This window comes from Zea mays, chromosome 5 (assembly GCF_902167145.1).
Source record: "Zea mays cultivar B73 chromosome 5, Zm-B73-REFERENCE-NAM-5.0, whole genome shotgun sequence".
Classification (NCBI taxonomy): Eukaryota; Viridiplantae; Streptophyta; class Magnoliopsida; order Poales; family Poaceae; genus Zea; species Zea mays.
Window position 1 is genome coordinate 138,739,456 of NC_050100.1, and position 23,263 is coordinate 138,762,718.

Sequence of the window (23,263 nt, forward strand, 5' to 3'; positions counted from 1 at the left end):
TTATAGACGCGGGACGCAGCCCACGTAAAATTACATTTACGTCCATTACATTTGTCAATGACTTATGGAAATCTGACAAGGTCCACGTAGTCTTTTCATCTTTAAGTCGGTTCCCCCCTCTATTATCGCGACGAAGCTTCTCTGCACACAGCTTCGGCTGTGCACCATCCTTTGTGGAGCTTGGTAATCAGCCCGTCCTTCGTCTGGTTCAGGCTTCGTCCTAACCGCACCTCATGTTCGTAATTCTGAGTCCGAAGATACCTGTTCACATAATCCACTTGGAAAACATTGTCAAATCATGTTTTTGAGGACCTTCGGAGGACGAAGACCCCCAACAGTAGCCCCTCGCAATATTAATTTGTTTGAAATAATAAATTCAGATTGCGATATGAACGAAGGCTTTATGCCGAAGGTCCGAAAAAACACCTTCCCTTTGCTAGAATAGCAACACTCAATGACAAGTGGGGTCTTTCAACTTTCAACGCATCAAACGTATAAATACGGCCATACCGCAAACTTATTTTTCACGCTTTCTGGCCAACCACTCTTGCTCATTCATTTTTTAGCTCTTGCACACTGTGATCTGCTAAGCTTTTAGCTTTGAAGCTTCGGCTTTGAAAACAGTTTTTTAGTGTTTCCGAAGATGTCTGAAGCTGCCAAGAAGGCTGCTGCTGAAATGAAGCTGAGTCTTGATGAAGAGAAGAACTTAGGGTTTCTTATAGCAATGTCGAAGACCAACATAGAAAAGATCACCAGGGAAATTCTGGAAGGGCTGTCTGAAGATACTGGTGACAGTGAAAGTTACGATGTGGACAGCGGTGACGAAGACTCCGAAGATCGCCCCTGGCGACCAAGCCATTCAGTTTATGGTAAATCAACTATCAAAGAGAATCATCTTGTTAATATGAGAGGAAGGTATTTCCGGGATCTGTCCATTGTGAGGGCGGACGAAGGGGAAAAAACTTGTCCACACCCTGAAGAAAATGAAGTTGTGGTGTACCGAAGCTTTTTGAAAGCCGGATTGCGATTCCCCTTGAGCAGCTTCGTCGTGGAGGTGTTGAAAATCTTCGAAGTCTATCTTCATCAACTTACTCCAGAGGCTATTATAAGGTTAAATATCTTCGTGTGGGCCACAAGAAGCCAAGGTCTGAAGCCTGACGCAAGAAGCTTCTGTAATGCTCATGAATTATTATATGAAACAAAACCTTGGGGCAAAGAACAGTACCATAACAACTTTGGCTGCTACAGCTTCGTCTCTCGGTCCGGGGCAAGCTGTCCCGTACCAACCTTTCGGAAGAGATGGCCCGGGGATTGGATGACAGAATGGTTTTATGTGAAGAATGACTTATCAGCACGAGAAGACATCAAAGGTATAATTATGCGTCCTATTTGGCAAAGCTTCGGCCTTCGGAGGCCGAAGGTTGAAATGAACGAAGTCGCCGAAGAGTGCCAAAGAGCCTTCGGCGTTGTCTGCTCTTTTATAGGAACAAGGGACTTAGTACAAGAGCATATTGCCTTCAGGGTGTGGCCGCTTGCGGAGAAATGGGAGATGCCACAAGAAACCATCAAAGAGGCCGACGAAGGAGAACTTGTCAGGTTTAAGTACACTTTTAAATTTGGAGATAAATTTATTGAGCCAGATGATGAGTGGTTGAAAAGCATTGACAATTTAAGTGATGAGCTGCTTGGGACCTACTCGAAGGCCGAAGATAATGCAATGTCAGCAGCCTTCGGAGGCCGAAAAAAGAAAAGACTGAATCGGGTATTTGATGCCATCGGGTTTGTCTACCCTGACTATTGCTACCCCATTCGAAGGCAGAAGAGAAAAAATACAACCTCTACGAAAGAAGAAACTGCAGCTGCTCCTAGCGAGCCAGAACCAAAAAGGAAGAAGATAAAGGCTCTTACGCATCGGCCACGTTATATTGAACCAGCTTCGGTGCCTGAGTTTACCGGAGAAGCATCTTCGGCCGCTGAAGCTGAACAGCCAACCTTGCTGCCAGAAATTGCAGTGATGGCCGAAGCACCATCCACAGAAAAAATGGAAGAAGTGAAAAAACCGACTAAGGAAAAAGCATCAGAAGTTTTGAGTCCTGCAGCAAATGCCGAAACAGCAAAAAACCAAAAGGGTCCAACAGTGACCCCAAAAAGGAAAAGAATGGTAAACGTACTAGATGTCTTGGAGACAATTAAGTCTTCAAGCACAACTCCAAAAAAGAGTGTTGAAGTTGCTGAAGCTTCTACTGAAGCTTCGACGCAACAGGCTGAAGCTGAAGCTGGGCCTTCAGAGCCCTTCAAGGAGCAAACTTTGGAAGCCGAAGCTATAAAAATATCAGATCCAATTTTAGTTGAAGAAACTGATACTGCCATCCCCGAAGCGCCTGCCAGCATGTGTAATTACATCATTCGACATGCTTCGGGGAAAAAACTATCTGAAGAAGAAACTCATGAAGCTAACCATTATGCGAAGGAGCTAAAATACCCGAAGGGGGCAGTAATATTCAATGGGACGAATGAAGATGACTTCTTATACTGCCTGCCTGACAACAAAGAGCTATCTGTCTGCCGAGAAATGGCCAGAAGTATTGGTTTCCCGAAGCTTGAATCTGGATTAAGCGCCATGACGAAAGAAGATCTCGCAGACAGTCTTGCGTACAACAGCCTGAAGGTATGGGAATTAAACGCTTGAAAAACCCCCTTATTTTTTACGCAACTCATTCCTTTTTTCTTATATGAATTCTTTTTCGTATAGGGCCTGATCCTAAGCAACGCACTAAGAGCCCAAAAGAGCGCCGAAGATGAAAGCTATGAAATTGCGTTTAATAATTTACGCTCCGAAGTTATCAAATTGAGAAACGAAGCTTTGGAAAAAGATAAAATTCTGCTTACACTGGTAGATAAAGTGAAAAAAGACGAAGCTGCTTCAAAAGCCCAGGCCGAAGCTAAAAAATGCGAGATTAAAGATCTTCAGAAACAGCTGGCTAGAGCTAAAGAGGAGCGCACGCTTGAGGAGACGAAACGAGAACTTAGTGATTTTATGGTCAGCAAATTGGAATCAAGAGTTAAGGAGCTTCGCACATCTCAGGGGAAATGCTATGTCAAATCTGTAGAATGTGTGAATAAAATTAAATCCAGCTTCGCCAACGTAGGCGCCTTTTCCAGCGAAGAGAATTTCTCTCGAGGCAATCCCGAAGGTCCGCTGGAATGGATTAGCCACGAAGCAGAGGCCTTCGAAGAGATTCTGAACAGTCGTGGCGACATATGCGCTTTTTCGGGCGCCAGAGGAATTGCTTCTGTCTTAGAGAAGAAAGGTTGCGGGCATGTAAAATTTTTAGCTCAATCCGAAGCTACCTTATCTTCCGAAGACATCAAGGACCCCTCGGCCGAAGCAAGCGTGGTTGGTGGCAAATTTTTTACTGATATCTGGAACGACGGCGGTCGAGAAATGGCGCAAGAGATCATCCAAAGTAGCGAAAAAGGCATTCATGACGCCAGAAAAGTAGCAGAAGCTGCCGAAAGGAGTACAGAACCCGAAAGGCAATTAGGTACCAATTAGTCGCTCTTATTGTGTTGTAATTTTTATTCCAATCTTTGCTCTAGGTTTGTAAAAGTAATGAAGAAATGTTCTCTTCCCTCAGAAACTGCTGGATCAAATGTCGACGAAGAAATTAAACAAATGGCCAAAACTATCTTGGACAAGGTTGTTGACCAACTTGTAAATGAGGCCGCCGAAGCAGTATTGAGAGAAGATTAGATGCTATTTGGAAAAATCATTTAAAGTGTAATCTATGTAACACTTTGTACATTTGAATGTAATATACAAGTCTCCTTTCATTATTGAATTCTTTACGATGCATGAAACATTAAGTACATACCATTTTTGAGCCTTCGGCGAAAAAACACCTTCCCTTCTTTTCATGCTTCGTGAAGAAGAATTTATCATTTATCACGACAATATCCAGTGTTCTGATAAGAACTATCCAAGCTTCGTAAAAATAATCTCCGAAGCCATACCTCGAAAATCAATATTGTTTCTCCCTGTAACTTGGCATGATTTACCCCTTTTCAAAGCATTTTCCGAAGATCGATAACATGCCCCCTTTTCGTGCCACATGCAGCATGATGTATGATGATTATGCTATGCAAAATGATGTGATGATGTTATGTTATGCAAAATGATATTTTGTGCCAAAGATACACACATTCCTGCAATGGGGCACAATCTTTTGTATCAATACTGACTTTTTCATTATAAGCCTCCCTTAGGAGCTTCTTCGCCTTTTACTTCAGCGGAATCAGCGTTTATTTTTCGCTGTAAGTTCTGCATCCCCTTAGGAACGTCTTTGGAACTTCTTCGCCCTTTACTTAGGCGGTATAAGCTCTGCATTCCCTTAGGAACGTCTTTGGAGCTTCTTCGCCTTTTACTTAGGCGGTATAAGCTCTGCATTCCCTTAGGAACGTCTTTGGAGCTTCTTCGCCTTTTACTTAGGCGGTATCAGCGTTGACTTTTCGCTGTATGCTCTGCATTCCTTTTGGAACGACTTTGGAGCAGAAAACTTACACTGCGCTCCCTTCGGAACGACTTTTTGTGACTTCGTCAGACTTACTCTGCGTTCCTTAGAACGACTTTTTGTTGCTTCGAAGGATTTTCGATAGTCCGAAGGTCCTTTTTATTATCACAAACCTGTGAAGAAAACATATTTTTCTTGTAGGAATCAACGAAACTAATTACATGAAACCTAAACAATGTCCTTTATTAGAAAAAATAAAACTGAATGAAAAAGATTGCTATTAAGGTAGGATATTTGTCAATAGATGTGTTTTGACTCTGGCACGGTGCTGTTGACCGTGCGAGCTTCGGACTGTTCTCTGAAGTCCCTTTGATGTGGAGCATATTGGCTCCCTTCTGGCTGCTGGCCTTGTTGCAACGGAGGTGGAGGCGGGGGCTGTTGCCAGGAAGCTGAAGGCTGACTTGCCGAAGCAGCAGAGAGTGCAGGATGGTTGCCCACATATTCTGGGATGTAGGGCGAATGATACGAAGCAGTGTGCATGACCTGCTTCGGCTGAGCCTGTTGCGCGGCAGCTTCGGCTATCTCTTTTTGCTTCTGAATGGTAACATGACACATCCTGGTAGTATGACCTTTGTTTTCACCACAGAATAAGCAAAATATTCTTCTGGGTTGATCCCCGAATCTTCCGCCGAAGCCCCTGGCGCCTCTGCCTCTTGGAGCTGGTGGTCGGAAGGAGCTTTGCTGTTGCCCCGAAGCTTGTGAAGAGCACTGCGGTCTGTTCTGCTGACTCCCCTTATCATCATTCTGAGTGGAGTTGTGGATGGACCTGACATGCCTCGGATAGGATCTTCCTCCGAAGCCCCTGGTCATTTCGGAAAATCTGAAGGCCTCCTCCCTTCTTTGGCGAAAGTCATTGTCAGCACGAATGTACTCGTCCATTTTTTGGAGCAGCTTCTCCAGGGTCTGAGGAGGCTTCCTAGCAAAGTATTGAGCAGCAGGTCCAGGACGAAGTCCCTTGATCATGGCTTCGGTGACAATTTCATTGGGCACCGTTGGTGCCTGCGCCCTCAAACGCAAGAATCTTCTAACATACGCCTGAAGGTATTCTTCATGATCCTGAGTACACTGGAACAAGGCTTGAGCAGTGACCGGCTTCGTCTGAAATCCTTGAAAGCTGGTCAATAACATATCCTTCAGCTTCTGCCATGAAGTGATCGTTCCTGGCCGAAGGGAGGAATACCAGGTCTGAGCAACACTCCTGACGGCCATAACGAAAGAATTTGCCATTACTGCAGCATTGCCACCATACGAAGACACTGTTGCTTCGTAACTCATCAAGAACTGCTTCGGGTCCGAATGGCCATCGAACATGGGAAGCTGGGGTGGCTTATAGGACGAAGGCCAAGGTGTAGCCTGCAGCTCAGCGGACAGAGGAGAAGCATCGTCGAAAACAAAATTTCCATGATGAAAATTATCATACCAGTCATCTTCATTGAAGAAGCCCTCCTGATGAAGGTCTTTTTGTTGAGGCCTTCGGTTCTGCTCATCGTGGGTAAGATGACGGACTTCTTCAGAAGCTTCGTCTATCTGCCTCTGCAGCTCAGCTAGTCTGGCCATCTTCTCCTTCTTCCTCTGCACTTGTTGATGTAGCATCTCCATGTCCCTGATTTCTTGGTCTAGTTCATCCTCCTGAATCGTCGGGCTGACAGCCTTCCTCTTCTGGTTTCGGGCCTCCCGGAGAGAGACGGTCTCCTGATTGGGGTCCAGCGGTTGCAGTGCTGCAGCCCCAGTCGCTGAAGCTTTCTTCGGTGCCATAGCGAGGGTCTATAGCTTCCGAAGGTGTTCAAAAAACTCGAAGTGGAAGTGAGTTCACCGGAGGTGGGCGCCAATGTTGGGGACTTGTTCTCAAATGCTTCGAATTAAGAACAAGGCAACATAAAAAGTGTTAAGCGTTAAAGTCCTTCGTCCTTCGAAGCATTATGTCCCTTCGGGAAATAATGAGTTTCGGACGAAGGTCATAAGAGACAAACCTTCGTAAACATAGTAAGTAATGACGAAGGATTCATATAAAGCATGAAATATGATATAAGCATCATCATAAAATCATTTCTATTTTATTAACATGGAAAAATAGAAATGATTTCAAATTACAAATGTACCTTCGGTCCTGAGAGAAAATAGAAAGTACAAGCGTGACGCAAAAGCAAATGCCAAGTCAGCCCGAACAGTACGGGAGTACTGTTCATCTATTTATAGACGCGGGACGCAGCCCACGTAAAATTACATTTACGTCCATTACATTTGTCAATGACTTATGGAAATCTGACAAGGTCCACGTAGTCTTTTCATCTTTAAGTCGGTTCCCCCCTCTATTATCGCGACGAAGCTTCTCTGCACACAGCTTCGGCTGTGCACCATCCTTTGTGGAGCTTGGTAATCAGCCCGTCCTTCGTCTGGTTCAGGCTTCGTCCTAACCGCACCTCATGTTCGTAATTCTGAGTCCGAAGATACCTGTTCACATAATCCACTTGGAAAACATTGTCAAATCATGTTTTTGAGGACCTTCGGAGGACGAAGACCCCCAACAGTTGTCAAATGTTAGACTTTATATCTATTTACCGAAATGTTTAATGAATTTACTATAAAAACAATATATAGATTATATTGAATTATATACGGCACACCCTATATAGAAAATCTAGGTCCGCCATTGTGGAGCTGTATTGTTGTACTACACCGAAACTTTTGGTTTCAATTATTTTTTTGTAGAGAAAAAGTCAACACCTGATCAGCAGCTAGGCATGGCAATCTCCGGTTGTTACGTAAGTTACTTTGTTATGTACGAAATTAGTTTCTCTAAATCCACCATGGATTGTGTATTTCTACAACATCTGTTTGGAATTTGATGTACATTCTAACTCAGTGGCAATTGGCAAATAAAGAAGTTTAAAATGGTCTTGAACTCCTGACACTCTTTTTAGTAACCATAACTTTCACCATTTTTGGTTTTTGACGCACATAACCATTGTTTGCAGTAATCCAGGGTAAACTAGCCATTTACAACCTAAAATCCAACCTGTTGATAATTATGGATATGTAATATTACATTTGTGTTGTATAACAAATCCGTTGTAGTCTAGCTAGTTAGGATATTCGGCTCTCACCTGAAAGACCCGAGTTCGAGTCCCGGTAACGGAAGTTTTTGGACTTTTTTAACTCGACGTTTTTCAAGCGACTCAGGGTTACGTACGTAATTGTACATAAGCATAGTACGATTTAGGGTTTCCTTACAAGCTTTTTCTTCCGCCGCCGCCGCCTCAGCCCTCGCCACGCGCTGCTGTACCTTCTCACCTCCTTCGCCGTTGTCTACCAGATCATCCCATGGTGAGGTCCCCGCACAGATAATGCTTTGCACTTAGCGCCATTCAGCTCTGTTTTTTTTTCTGCCCACCGAATCATTCGTTCCTCGCGCGTGTGCGATTCTGACGATGTGTCATGGTGGTGCCTGCGATTTTAGGCGTCGGAGAAGAAGCAGTCGAACCCGATGCGGGAGATGAAGGTACAGAAGCTCATGCTCAACATCTCCATCGGCGAGAGCGGTGATCGCCTCACCCGCACCGCCAAGGTATATATGCCCATTCCCCAGAATACTTCTCTGTAGGTTCTACCTGCTGTTTCTTTCAGTTCGTTCCACGCTCGTGTGACCTAGAGCAAATGTGTTTGAGTCGCATCTAGTTGTGCTCCACTAGTCCACTTCCATTTTTGATGAGAATTAGTTCTGCACTGCAGCCTAATCTCAGCTCCTCAAGCCATCCAATCTCCTATGTTGTTTACACCACTTAAATTGTGCCATCCAAATGCTAAGTAGTAATATGATTGTTTTCAACATCAGCCGTGGTTAGTTATTGTTCCCATAATTTCAATTAGAGACTGATCAATGGTCCCAATTTTGCTTTTTATTTCTTAGGGCTAAAATGAGGCTTTTCTTTGTCGCCTATTGATATTGTTCACACTGAACTATTGCTCTAACCTCTGTTTGTTGTTAATTAGGTACTGTAGCAGCTGAGCGGCCAGTCACCGGTATTCTCCAAGGGTAATTTTCTTATACCTGACGTTATCAATGTGTAGTGTGGTCCTGGATTTATGATGGTCGTAGCAACCATGTTGTGACATTGCAGCAAGGTACACTGTGAGGTCGTTTGGGATCCGGCGCAATGAGAAGATCACATGCTATGTGACGGTGCGGGGTGAGAAGGCAATGCAGTTGCTGGAGAGTGGCTAGAAGGTGAAGGAGAACGAGCTGCTGAGGAGGAACTTCAGTGACACTGGTTGCTTTGGATTTGGTATCCAAGAGCACATTGATCTTGGCATCAAGTAAGATGATCTCATGTCTTACCGTAAATAATTTGAATGAGGCATGTTTGTTTCTGTGAACGGGTGTTTTATGATGGGCATTGTTGCTTGCCTGTAAGCAGGGGAAAAGATATGTAACTTTGTATTCATGTAGCCTGTACCCACTATGGGTCACTACGTACTGGGATAGCTTAAGGCTAAGTTCTTAACACAGTTTATAACCATGCATGTGATCGATCTATCAGAGATTGAATAGCTCGAATATGGTATTGCTTTGGATTTGGCAGCAGCCAGCAAGGTTGTTCAGGCTTGAGTAGGTCGATGAAGTGGTTTTGCAAAAGTTTTAAGTTCCCATTTTCTGACCAAAACGGAACTGATGGTGGGGCCAGTCCGATCCCCTTATCAAAGCCAGTAGTCACATAGCAGCAGAAGACCATTCAAGTGCTCAGGTGTCTTTCTCTTTGTGGCTTACGGGCTATCATCAGCACAACACCTTACTCATCTCCTATCTTCTGTTTTGAACTATATTATGTAAACAGTGCAAGCAATGAGTGAAGGGTGACTAATAGGCTTCTTTAATCAGCACTGCAGTATCTTTTGTTGAATTAACCTATACTCACTTCATTTTATTTATATAATACAGTCCATTTAGCAAATTTTATTTGATGTGCAGTGACACGACCTTGACAGTCAAGATGCTCTTTCAGGTTATTTTCTCTTGAAACCACTTCTTTTGCCATCTCCTAATGTTATGGTCCCAGTTACATCTCCATTCATTGCAGGAGATGGTCCCAGTTACCTTACATGGTTCTGTTGGACACAATGAAGCCATCCAGATATGCTATTAAAAATCCTGCTAGTCATTATGGCTTTAAACTATACCATGTCTGTTCTATTTTCAGCTAGGCAGAGCATGTTCTATTTACAGCAGGCCAGCAGACACCAGGAAGTAAGGTGATGTATGAGTCAATTATCAGGTGACAAAATGGTTATGTTTAATCATGCATGTTTTCTTCCTGGCTCTCTATGTATCTTTGAGGCATTCAACTACTTGTAGCATCAGTGCATCACTGATATGTATATATGTGTTGATGTTCGTCATCCAAGATCAAATACATCCTGCTAGGTCATTACTTGCTAATGTGCATCTGATTTTTCTGTTGCCAGGATGGAAATGTTTTTTGGCAGATTTCTCAGTGAATCAATATCACCATAGAACCTTTTTGGACACCCAGATGTCGAGAGATGCCCATTCCTGAGGAATATCAATGGAGCTACAACCTTTTCCCTCTCTTCTGCTTTGCCAGTAGCTGCTCAAGGAGGCAAGGGTCCAATTTTTGAGGAAGGGTCAGGCTTTGAGTCAGCATTCAAGCTTTTCCATGGCCGAGATGTAATAGTTCCCCTTTCAGAAAGATCATATGTATCTGATGAAAACCACAATGAGAGCATTGACGTCAGGACTGAACCTGCTCTGCCGTTTAATCCATTGGCTGCTAGAGCAGCCACAATAAGTCTATCAGCATTTGGACCATTTGGTTTTGGCTTCTTCAATGGCAAGGGCAAAAGGCAGAACAAGAAACCCAACAATCTAGATCAGTCCCACCAGAAGCCTATATTGCCTTGTACTTGGCCTTGAAAATAGTTATATTATATTTTACTTGAATTTATGTTTATCTTTTTTATCTGTTTGGACAGATCTCTATTAAATGCCATGTGCTATAATCGTTAGGACTATTAATAGATGTTGCTCTGTCTATCTATCCATTTATATCGCTGGAAATTCCCATGCCCTTTCATAGTACGCCTATGAAATGCTCACTGCTTTTCTATTGGTTTTTGTGCAGTTCAAGCTCTGCAAGGTGAGGTCTGTTCAGTTTGGCCAGAAAGGCATCCCCTACCTGAACACCTATGACGGCCACACCACCCGCTACCCCGACCCTCTCATCAAGGCCAACAACACCATCAAGATCGATCTGGAGACCAACAAGATCATGGACTTCATCAAGTTGTATTTGCCCTTTCATGGACTTCATCAAGTTACTAGGTGAGTGCCCGTGCGTTGCAACGGGAACATATAATATAATGATAACTTATATACAAAATGTGTGTTACATTGTTATAAGAAAATGTTTCATAATCTATACACAAAGATGAGATTTCTGCAAAGAATACCATGCCACATCACTAAAATATGAATGGCTCACTTATCCCTCATAACAGCAGCCTTGTCTCTGATTTAAGTTTAGGCACATTACAAATACTCAAACCGCTCAGCAAGTCCTTTTGCCGCTTCTTCAGAACACCAGATGTTATGGCATCCTACTTCTCTGCTACCTCATCACAGTGACAAGCCGACAGGTACCACCTCTTTGACTCGAGTGCCCATGCTCGTATGGCGTCGCCTCGCCGCACGCCTAACTCGCCTAGGCGTTTGGAAGGGGGTGGGTCGCCATGTCTCGCCTTAATAACCTTGGTCGGGGGCGACACCAAGCCGGCGGCCATGCTGTGAGGCGAGGGGGTAGGTCCATAGGTGGGCGTGAGTTTCTTTCCATGAACTTAGTGGCCAGGTACTCAAAACTCATTAAATCATTGCCCACCATAGCAGAGACAACCTATAATTGAAACAGTATAACAATAAACAATGGTGATTATGAAAATTACTATTTACAAATAAATACAGATATTCAAAACCGAAAATAAAATGAAACCTTTAAGTAGGGTGAGATAATGTTCTTGAGATAATGATTTCTTGTGCTTTCCCAGAGAGCAGAACCACCTGCATGGGCTATAACCAAAGCATCAGCCATACGATTAGAAGCAAGACACTAGTTAACTTCCCCTTTGTAGTCTCCAACCACCAACGCATGTTGAATGCTTTTGTCAATTGATGGATCTGATGGCACAGCATCTCCAGAAACTTCCTGTTCTATCTGTTGACCATTTGTAGAAACTGATTCTTCAGCCAAGCTAGCCTCTGAAGGTTGAGGATTGTTGAAAAAATCATCCCCATTATCAATAAGAAACTGGGCATCCGCATTATCGGTTACTGCAGCATGATCAATATTAAGTGTATCTGCCAATATTTGGCTCAATTCATTAGTTGAACTTGCAGGCGGTGCCTGAGGTGGTTCGAAGCCAAGATGAGCAAGCAATTTTGTCCTTGCAAAATCCCCGTCCTCAAACATAACCCTTAAGAAGCCCCAGGTTTCTCTCTCCTCGTCAGATCTGATCAAACATGCATCACATAAAGTTAGTCTCCATGCAAATATCAGTATTAGTTCTACTAAAGAAGCACCTACAAAGATTCTTGGTATTTTTTTCACACAGAGCACGTAGCGAACTTTTGTCGCCATTCTGAATAACAGCTTCAAATTCAGTTGATTGGCTCACCAGACTTTGCTCAATCACCAAATTGTGCACATGTACCTATAAAAAACATAACATAAACACAGGAACTTGAAGAGGAGCAGAAAACAGAACACTGACAAAGAATAATTACCTCAGATGTAGATGTTTGCGCACCTTGGGTGGGTGCCACCGGATGGAAAGAAACAAGTTTACCACCGAAACCAAAAGATGCACCGGTGGGGCATTTCAACCATTTAATCTTGTACAGAGTTACACACCATAATATAAGTATGAGTAAGGAAGCAACACACCGAATTTGAGAATTAACACTTTTAACCGCCTGTCGTTTTATTTCAGTTGGATCTAATAGAATGTTTTTCAATTAATAAAGTAGTGAAGCTGAACAGCAGGGAACCAATGACTGTTTAAATTCTAATACTGTGATTACTAAATACTTTTGTTATATTTGCAAGAAGACTTGACTCGTGTATGCACTGTTAAGACATTAGTGTAAGTTTAGAACAAAAATATACCATGCAGGTGTTCTCCTTCTAGATTTGTTATCATCACTTATGTACTTTTCTGAGTTAACCTTGTACTTACACGTTGGAGGAAAGTTGATGACCCCTTCGGTCCATCCTTCAAACAGATGCCCTTCTTCAGCTCTACTTTCAGCTATCATTAAATGGAATGGAAAGATGAGCTAGGACTTTTGAATAAAGGATATTTTGCAATGTGACGATAAAACATAAAAGCCTACCTGGTCTTTCCCAAACAATTCGTTCCAATCCTGCTTGGATATGAGTTCGTGTGTCTTCTCATATGGTAAGTTGATCCTATAGTTGAGATCACCTAGCCATACATTCCTTCTAAAACAAGCTGAACTGCAATGCGTCACCAAATATAGCTACATGAACTGAACTGGTAAACTATGAAAGCAAAAGTTCTAATAGCATTGCAATATTCAAGAATGGCTAAAGATAATGCTTTGTTCCTTTAACTATTAAAATAAGTACAAAATGAACCACTAAAAAGTAGAGGTAACCAATACTCACTCATGATCATATATCGTTTTAGGCATGTTGACTCTCGAAACTGGATTAAATATTGTCCTTCGGTGGATTTCTTGAACATCAGCATTCCTTTTTAGTTCATCTCCTTCCTTTTCTCCATAGGTCAGGTGACAACATATAAAGCAAAACTGTGTTTGGTATATGGACACTTTAATAGCACCCAAAAGTTGATGACCCCTTCAGTCCATCCTTCAAACAGATGCCCCTTCTTCAGCTCTACTTTCAGCTATCATTAAAGGGAATGGAAAGATGAGCTAGGACTTCTGAATAAAGGGTATTTTGCAATGTGACGATAAAACATAAAAGCCTACCTGGTCTTTCCCAAACAGTTCGTTACAGTCCTGCTTGGATATGAGTTCGTGTGTTTGGTATAAGGATTAATGACATGTGAGAACCGATTAAATCTCCAAAATTATTTCTGTTTGGTTGGCCCATATAAAGAAAAGAAAACCCTGAAAAGTTACTACTTCCCTAACAAAGTTTTTCCTGTTTTACCAAAACAACACAAAAAAGTGGTGCAACAACACTTCACAGAGAAAAAATCACATCACTTCTGTGAAAAAATATTAAGTATTAACCATAGATGTAGGAATTACCAAAGAACATAAATGAAATGAAAAGATCTGAATCACAAAGGCTGAATGATGGAACAGAATGTCAAAGATTTGTTACGACTTACATCTTTGAGGATAGAGTTGTCATGCATGTCTGAACCAGGGGCTTAATGTTGTCTGCACTGAACTCGAACTTTTCGGAGAATCGTTCTGGGTGATCAAAAGCTACCTTTGACGCCATCTCATCACCTTCGTTCTGGCTGGTAATTCACTGGCTGCCCAACGATAAAAAAACTCTGCAAATACATCCTCCAATTCACTGTTGCTGCATCAGATTTTTATCCAAATATAAAAAATGTGAACTCACTTTTAAAGAAAGAACATTTCTTTTTAAAATAAAATCATAATAAAAAACATAATGTGCATGTGATTTCAGGGAAGCATTGGCACCAGTGATCTTGGTCTCCTTTGTATTACCTTGGTCCCAAGAGAGTTAGGTCTGAGAAATTCTTTTAGAATAGAAAGTTCGGTAGCTGCGCAAAGGAAAAAGAATGTTGATACAATTGGTAAGTTTAAACTTAGGAAATCCAAGTGTCAACTACTACCTCTGATCACAAATACAAGTTTATTCATTAATCAGGATTGTTGTAGGGAAACTCTTTTTAGCTTTGACTATCAATATCTAAAAGGTCATAAAGGTGGACATCACAGTATTAACACACCAGATCCATCAAGAAAAAAAATACTTCCATAGACCATAATATAAAACTCTTTCTATTTGAAATAATATGTCCATAGATATTGCTAGTCAAGGTGATGTATTGGATACTGTGTTGACATCATAATTGACCTATATTGACTATCAGATGGAGTAAATATTCACCTCCACTCTTTTCTGGGTGAAATTGAATTGCCTGAATGTTGCCCATTGAGATGGAGGATATAAAGCTGTCACCATAGTTGCATATCGAGGAAATCCAGTCTCTATTAGCATCTGACTAAGCATGAAGAAAGAAAAGAACAAGTCACACCTCATCAGTCAACCAAAGTACGGTAATCTAAATGGCTCGTTGCTTACAGGCAGTACGCGGTAGGAGTGAACAAAGTACACATGCTGGCCATCAGCTCCCTGCAACAGTGGTGTGTCCTTGGTGATCTGGAGAGCGTTCCAGCCAATATGTGGAACTATGAGGCCATTTGAGGAGTCAAATCGCCTGACCACGCCTGGTATCACACCGAGGCCGCTCACTGTGACAGTAAATGCAAAATCAACCCGCAATACGCGACTACGAGCAGCAAGTTTGTTGCGACGTCGGCTTCAGACCAGAACGTCGCGTTGTGCAGGCAGGCAAGCAGGCATATCATCATTCATCAGCACCTGGTGGCTTGGCTTCTCCTCCACCCAGCCAGCGTAATCTGATAAGGCCTGGCAACTTCTTGGCTAGGGTTTCGATCGGGTGTGCAACGACGCGGTACGGCGCCGCTGCGCTAGCTGTGCCAGATCGAGGGGCGGAGGCGCGTGCTGGCCGGGCCGGCCGTCTGGCAGGCGTGCGCGTGGCTAAAATTTTCAGCTACCATTCATCCATTTCGCTCAGCTAGTATGCAAGTCGCAGACAAAGTGGGGTTGAGAAGAGCTTCCCCGGGCCGTTCTCCTCGCTGGAATCGAAGAGCAGCTGGAGACCGAGGCAGATGCCTAGGAAGGGGCGGTCCCTTTGGATGTACTCATGGAGTGCGTCGGCCATGCCCGTCCTGTTGAGGACGTCCATGGCGGAGCCGAAGGCGCCGACACCGGGAAAAACGAGCCGTTCCGCGGTGACGATGTCCTCCGGGCTCTGCACGTCGCGGATGTCGAAGCCAAGAAGCACACAGCCCTCAAGCCCACCTACTGATAGAATATCAAAAAATTACAAATGCAGTTGCATGCAATTTTGAAAAAAATGGTAACATGATGATTCGCTAAACAAGAAATTGCAACAAACATGATATACGTGAGCATGACTTATACAGAAAAGCACTTCCAATAAAACTTTCTAGATCGCAGGGCCTGATAAAACTCAAAAGGTTCAAAAATGTACTCTATGTTCCAAATCGTAAGTCGTTATCTTTTCAAGGTTCATAGATTTTGTTATGCAGCTAAATATGCACTATGTATAGATACATAGTAAAACAGTTGTGGGCTTATAAATATGGCAAGCTTGCTCCTAAAATGGGTGCAATCCTCAAACTGCAAGTAAAAAAACGCAACTCCTATGCAAGTATAAAATCCCTTCTCTCCAACCTTGTAGCTCCTATGCAGAACCACTAAAAAAACGATAAGAAAATTGATTCCAAAAAATGACTCTTCAAGATAAAACCATATCAAACTAACATTTAAGTTTATGGTCCATTGCAATATGTGAGAGCCCCTAACTAACTCTTAAAAGGAAATCAAGGTAAGTCAGAGGAGCAGTAACAAAATAAATACATCCATCTTCATTGAGAAGATCATTAGCAGTATCCAGGAGTTCATGTGCATGTAAATATGATCCACCTAGTTTATGTGAACATAAATCAATCATAGGCTCCACTTCTTCGATGCACTGATAGCATAAAAGTTCATTTTCTATACTGCCATACTTCCCAGGCTCCTCATATATAGCCCTATAGAGAAACAGGTAATAGATTACTCAAAATCATTAAAAAAACTCACCCTAATTACTCATTCAAAAAGGAACAATAATAAAATATCCACACAATAAAAAACGACAGGATGTAATGATCATATATTCTGACAAAACAAGTAGAATTACACAAACCTCGTATTCTTGAAATTTATTATTGTGGCATCTATATTCTTGTCTTGCTCAGAAAACAAAGCACCTTTCATATATGAAGCATATGCCTGAGAAACAATTGCATTTTGGTGAAAACATTTTAGATTTGTCTTCAAAATAGTTCAAATACTATTAAAAATACAGTTGATAGAAAGTGAAAGAAAATATACATCAGCTTCTAGAGATTTCCTAGAATCTCCTTTTACAGAACATAATTGTGAAAAGTGATGCCCATTTAACTGCTTTTCGAAATCGACCCAACATGTAGATACACTGTTTTTGCATTTGTACCAGATGTTTTCTTCTCCATGGCATGACTCCATGCTCTCTCGGCCATATAAAACACTACATGGAGAAACCTACTTTCACATGTTAAATTGCTTCATGAAGTCCTCTCTAGGTTTAAACAAATTGTAATAGTCCTTGCTCAAAACATCAGACAAGGTTTATATAAGACTGCAAAGAGAATTATGAAGAAAACCAACATGCTATATAGCATATTATCAACAGAAGGGACCACACCTCACATTTGTGACTATTGACTCGGTTATATTCCTTTGTTGTATTTACCTCGGCCATGCAAAAACTTGAGAGACTTGTACAACCTTCTGAGTCGTGCAGAACAGTATCGCCTGCAGACAGAGAGGCAAAGGCAGACACACCAATGAGGTAATGACAAAGGACCTCCATTCTAACTGATAGCAGAAAGCGTGATAGAAAACGAAAAAGCATAAACAGGCCAAAAGTTTGAAACAAAATTTCAAGATTTCCTATGGGGTACCGGTACAAATGCATAGAATTGGATCGCATTGTACAACAATTCATAGTGATAATACTTGAACACAATTCGACCTTCAGGTTCGAGACTGAGATCCTCCAGATCGGCATTGGGCATGGGCGGTGGCATCGATGTTGGCTCCACCCATGGGAACGATCGGCGGCTCGAGGAATCCGGGCACGAGCGGGGACGCCCGAAGCGCGGTTGGCAGTGGGCGCGGCGTGGGACCCTACCTGCTCAGCTCCACAACGCACCGTTGGCGCAACACACGCTGGTGCCACCACGAGGAGGCGGCGCGAGGAGGAGGCACGCGGCGCCGACGGCCTAAGGCGTCGCCATTTCGGGGAGGGAGTCGAGCGCTAGAGAGTCATGCGACACGGAGGCATGAGAGAGAGGAGGGGAGCATTTGAGAGAGATGAGGAGGACGTGAGCGGTTGAGTGGAGGCGTCCGCCATGGAGGTGGCGGCTGCGAGCAGATGGGTTAGGGATCGGGGTAGAGTAGAAGCGGATTGGCAGAAGACGTAGAGCGGTTGCTGCGTTGCGACTTGCGAGCGAGCATCGCGTCGAGGGGAGACGGACAGAGACACTGACGGGAAGATGAACGGAGACACTGACGCAGGGTCCATCATTGGGGAGGTAGAGTTCGACGGTGCGGTGAGGGAGGAGGTGGAGTCCGATGGTGGGGTGGAGGAGAGGGAGGGGAGGCCGCCGGAGTTGAGCGCAGTGGAGGAAGATGCGCGAGCCCGTGGCTGGAGCCGCCGGCGAGGATTAGGTCGGCCGCACGGTGGGCTACATGCTGGGACGGTGGGCTGCACGATGGGACGATGGGCCTCAGGTCCACACGAAAATTATTGGGCCGCACGAACCGCTGCCACAGGCGCGCTGGTATGCCATTTATTTGATTAGTGCCACATCGGCTGTTGAGAGTGATAGAACATGGCTTATAAGTGCAGCTGTGTATCTTATGTTGCTCACTGAGAGAGATGAAACAGATCGTGGCTTATAAACCTGTGTATGTATTGTTCATTTTGTTGCGCGGGATACACGGTCGGCCGGTGGAGGCAGAACAGCCACTGGCAGAACGCGTCGGAGGCAGAACACGTCAGAGGCAGACTACTATTGCGTTCTTAATAAGTTGTAGAGATATACTTAGTTAGGCTCAATGTTAGCACAATTAGTTGATGAGCAAGTTTAAATTTAGAGTACACTTATGTATGAGTTATTTGACAATGCTTATTTATGAGATATTGAATGTTATTTATCTATATTATATTAATTATAGTGTTATTAAATATATGTGTATGTATTTTTCTCTTTTAAATTATTATAATGTGGTAATTTAAGAATATACTGCCAAGTAAGTCGTTTCAAATATTAATAAGACATTTCTCAAAACGTCTAATATCAGTCTCCTAAATAAGATGGTTTTTAAAACGTCCAATATCAGTCTCCTAAATAAGATGGTTTTTCTGTTGCGAGTGTCTATTATTATAGGCTATTCTAGTCGGTTTGATAAATACTTTGTGACTTATAATGTTCGTATTTTCGACAGTTCTTTCAAAGAAGTGTCTTAAACAAAACCTAATGTAAGACGGTTTATTGGACAAAATGACGTAACAAATTCCTTTTTTAGACGGTTATAAATTAAAAAATGTCTTATTTAATATCTTTTAAGACGATTTATAACCATCTTAAAAACGGAACATCTTTTGCGACTCCATCAAATTTGGACACATCATAAGCGTCTTAATAACTAAAAATTAACCGTCTCATATAACACGATTTGTAGTAGTGATTAGTAGTAGAAGTAGTATTAGTGAAATAATGTAGTAGTAGTTAGTACTATAGTGTAGTGAAATGTAATGTAGTAGTGTAGTGTATCGAACAGTGGGAAGAAGACCAACTCATAATGAGTTGGTTTTTAAGTTTGGTAATACTTCCCCTCCCTTTATAATGAAGAAGATTTCATCCCATTTGACATGCGTTTCTTTGTTTTCCCATCGCTCCTTTTCCAGTCGATCGGCTGATCGTGTTCATGCTTAATGCAGTCGTTGTTCTCTGATGTAATGCTTGAGTAATGACTTGGAATCGTCGAGTCGCATTTTTTATTTGCCTCCATATTCGTAGAGAAAAAACGGCTGATTTAGTGTTAGTATTTTCAGGGGTGGTAACCGAGTGGTTCTTTTTGCGACGCCGGCGTTTTAGAGGTAACAGCCGAGTCCTTTTGAGCCATGTTGTCGTTTTAGAAATAACGGCCGAGTGATTACTTGCGACATCGGTGTTTTAGAAATAACAACCGAGTGCTAACGGGCCACGTCGGTGTTTTAGAAATAACGACCGAGCGGTTACTGGTGACGTTGGCGTTTTAGAGATAACAGCCGAGTAATAACAGGCCACGTCGGCCGATTTGGAAACAACGACCGAGTGAAGACTGGTAGCGTCAGCGTTTTTAGAAAAAAAAGCTGAATTATATTGGGCCACGTCGGCTGTTTTGGAAATAACGGCCGAGTGATGACATGGCACGCCAGCGTTTTAGAAATAACAGCTGAGTAATGACTGGACACTTTTTAGTAATGGCATCTGGCCCAGGAAAACCTCATTTGTACTGTGTCGTCGCATGCCTCTGTATTCTGAGCCCTAGTCTTGCTTTTCTGCATCCAGACCTTCTCTGCTTTCTTGCGATATTGCTTTCGCTTCGCTCGCCAGCAAGATTGAGATGGCGCCCAAGCGGAAGACTCAGAGTTCATCTGCCGCAACCATTCCTCCCATCGATCCCAACAGCCAGTTGCCTTTCGCAGGTAACCACATGTCTGTTGTTTCTGAGTCTGACCTTCTTCACCTTGTCTCCATCGGAGTTCTTCCTCTGAAGGAACTTTGTTCTTGGCGGATCTGCCGTGGGGTCACTGTCCCGACAGAGGACACCCACGAGTCCGTTATCTATATTCCTTTTCTCATCCGCGGCCTTGCTCTTCCTATTTCTCCTTTCTTCCGCGGTCTCCTTGATTTCTATCATCTGAATCTAACTCATCTGAATCCCAATTCTATTCTGCAAGTTTCCATTTTTGTTCATTTGTGTGAAGCCTACCTTGGTATTCTGCCACATTTTGGCTTGTGAAAATACTTGTATCACTGTCGGCCTGGGATGGCCGGGGGACAGCACCAGCTCGTGGGTGGTGCGAGTGTAACACCCAAAAATCTTAATGTGAAAGTTTAGTAAAAGTTCTCCAAGGATTTTGATATTAGAATACCTTCCAATAAGAATTTTGTTACATTGGAAGCAACATCACCTAAAATAAACATGTTCCTAATAAAGATTTAAACAAAAATAATCTCTATATGAATTTATTACCCTTGATTGAAATGAATATTTATAGCTATTCTCTAAAGAATTTTATAAACTAGAGATTTTAATTCTTAAAATACCTATTCTCTATCCTAGCGAGTATGAATTTCATATTTAAAATCATTTGTTTAAATAGTATAATAAATAAAATAAACTAAACTTACATTTCATACTGTGGATTTAAAGTGCACATTTAAAACTGAGTCAAAGTTTGAACTGGTTTTGAATCTAGTTTAAAATCCATGAATTGAAATACAAAATAGTAAAAGAAAAAAAAACAAAATGGGAAAAACGCACCTGGGCCGATTCTGGCGCCCTCGGCCCAGCTTCCTCTGCGCCGGCCCGACTCGTGCGCCGCACCACTTTCGTGTGGGCCACCCCTCGTCAGGCTCATCTCCTCCCTAACCCGCTCGGCGCTTCATCCCCCACGGAAAAAAATGCGTCCAGGAACAGGGTCCGCACGGAACTCACGCAGGCGGCCAACGGAGTCCGCGACCCGACCTCCAACCCCGCCGAGATCTTCGCAGGAATTAACTATAAGACCCGGCCACCTTCGCGTCGTCCCACATCTGCCAGCGGTCGGAACAGAGAGAGACAGAGAGGAAGGGAGAGGCTTCAGGGACTGTGCGACCGACGAAACGCAGAGCACACGGCGGAAACGAGGGCGGAAGCCTGGCTTGGGTGCTCCGCGGTGGTTCCATACGTCGGCGGTCATCTAGGCATCGCGTGTCGTGGAGCTGGCGCACCACCAGTGCGCTCCATCGCATAGAGCTTCCGTGGACGGCTCCGCTCGCGCGATTGACACCGGTATGGTAACGATATCGTAATTATCCATCGTTCCTGTACCGCACTAGATCAGGGTATACCTTATACCGGGGCTGGGGTCGTCTACTCGCCTGCGCACTGCTCGCCTGCTCGCCGCACGCCGGGCAGCCAGGATGAGAAAGGAAAAGGAATAGAAGGGCGCAGGGAGGAAGAAACGTGGGTGACCGTCGGATCCTCGTGTGGACGGTCCAGATTGGGGGAAGCGCCACAGCCGTTAGATGTGATCTATGCGGTGGAGATGGGTTAGACCGTAGTAATTCGCGGACGGCGATTTCGGGTCGTCCGATCCGGATCTGGCGGCCGCAACTGACTCTGGGCGATTTTGAATCCGAGCCATTCATCCGGGATCCAATGATCATGGCTGCATACCGATTCGAGTTAAAACTATTCTAATCCGGGGCATCCATTTCTGATCTGACGGTAGATATCGCGCGATACCCCTTCATGGGTTCACTTTACATTTGAACCCCTCTGTTTAGGCGAATTAGAACCCGCCGTCCACCGCGGGTAGAATCTGAGTCTGGAGAATCTTCTAGAATAGCCCCTGTGTTTTCTGTAATTAGTGCGCCCAGTCCAGGAAGTTAAGAAATCAGATAAAAGGTTTTAGAAAATAATTTTTAATGCAAAAATAAAGGCTAGAATTTGTTTAATTCATTAGAAATTCATATGAAGTCCAAATTAATCCATTCCAATTCCTATAATCCTATAATAATGTTGTTTATTACCCTGTATCTTTGTTTTGACATGAAAATGGTATTACAATTTATCTCTTAATTAATCTCGTATCAAATACATAAAACCTTAGGAAATTCATAACTTAATAATCGTAGCTCCGAATTTAGTAATTCTTGTTCCTACGATCTCGTAGCAACGCGTAGATTATTACTACGCAGTTTATTCTTATGTCTGGTGTAATGTTAATTTTGCCTATGCCATGTTTATCTGTATTGCTACGTTTAGCAGTGAGGACACGAGTCATCTCAAAAGCACGTTGGTACCTGGAATCTCAAGTGCCAGGCAAGTTGTGCCCTTGATCACTTCTTTTTACCTAGCCATGTTCTGATTAATCATAATGATCTGCATAAGTTAATTTTGATGGGACCCAATAGGTTACCCTAGTTTGTCTATCTTTATACCTTGTTTACCACTGAACTTTTTGGGTAGTACTTGCTAGTGCTTTATGTGGTTTTGGGTATGAAGGTACATTACTCATGATCACACTTTTATTATCTGTTTATTATTACTGTTCATGATAAGATCATTATGTTAATTGGAACATGGAGCGACCACCCGGGAAAACAGTGCTACCACAAGGGTTTAATGGGACGCCCTTGGCTGACTAATTAGGAAAGCTAGTGGAGGACTACCTTACCCGAAAGGGGCAAGGGCAGTAGGGGAGTGGTCAGTGTAGGGAGGCCCTCGGGAGGATTTTGCTGCGATGGCGGTCCTGCAAGGGATTCCTGCATTGGAGCTTCCTATAAACTGTAACGGGTTTTCTGAAGCTAGTGGAACTTTGTAAAGGCCTCGTAGTGTTACCCTGCCTCGCCTCCTCGGTAGAGGTGTATGGGAAGTCGCGATCTCTTGGCAGATGGGTAACATGACTTGTGGGTAAAGATGCGCCACCTCTGCAGAGTGTAAAACTGGTATACTAGCCGTGCTCACGGT

At 43.2% G+C, this 23,263-nt stretch overlaps 1 protein-coding gene, 1 long non-coding RNA gene, 1 other non-coding gene and 1 pseudogene across 5 annotated transcripts; 2 read left to right on the forward strand and 2 right to left on the reverse strand.

Moving 5' to 3' along the window:
* Nucleotides 1–7,636: 7,636 nt before the first annotated feature.
* On the forward strand, nt 7,637–7,709 carry TRNAE-CUC (transfer RNA glutamic acid (anticodon CUC)). The gene has a single exon. It is a non-coding gene; the product is annotated as a tRNA-Glu (tRNA).
* A 124-nt stretch (nt 7,710–7,833) lies between these two features.
* Nucleotides 7,834–10,475, forward strand: LOC103626936 (60S ribosomal protein L11-like; annotated as a pseudogene).
* Nucleotides 10,476–11,577: 1,102 nt separating this feature from the next.
* Nucleotides 11,578–14,152, reverse strand: LOC103626937 (uncharacterized). Of its 3 annotated transcripts, none has more exons than XR_553260.3 (6): nt 13,965–14,152; nt 13,268–13,501; nt 12,973–13,081; nt 12,364–12,887; nt 12,164–12,290; nt 11,578–12,089 (listed from the first exon to the last, which is right to left on the reverse strand). It is a non-coding gene; the product is annotated as an uncharacterized lncRNA (long non-coding RNA). The 3 variants fall into 3 exon arrangements; XR_002262006.2 differs by lacking the exon at nt 13,965–14,152 and adding an exon at nt 13,597–13,764; XR_002262007.2 differs by lacking the exon at nt 13,965–14,152 and adding an exon at nt 13,597–13,764 and having other exon boundaries at nt 13,268–13,504.
* A 3-nt stretch (nt 14,153–14,155) lies between these two features.
* Nucleotides 14,156–17,547, reverse strand: LOC103628484 (imidazole glycerol phosphate synthase hisHF, chloroplastic). Its single transcript, XM_020538105.1, has 8 exons — nt 17,434–17,547; nt 17,223–17,284; nt 16,448–16,479; nt 15,479–15,721; nt 14,918–15,087; nt 14,723–14,837; nt 14,317–14,372; nt 14,156–14,164 (listed from the first exon to the last, which is right to left on the reverse strand). The coding sequence occupies exons 1-8, from the start codon at nt 17,545–17,547 to the stop codon at nt 14,156–14,158; spliced, it is 801 nt and encodes a 266-aa protein (XP_020393694.1).
* Between the last annotated feature and the right edge of the window lie 5,716 nt (nt 17,548–23,263).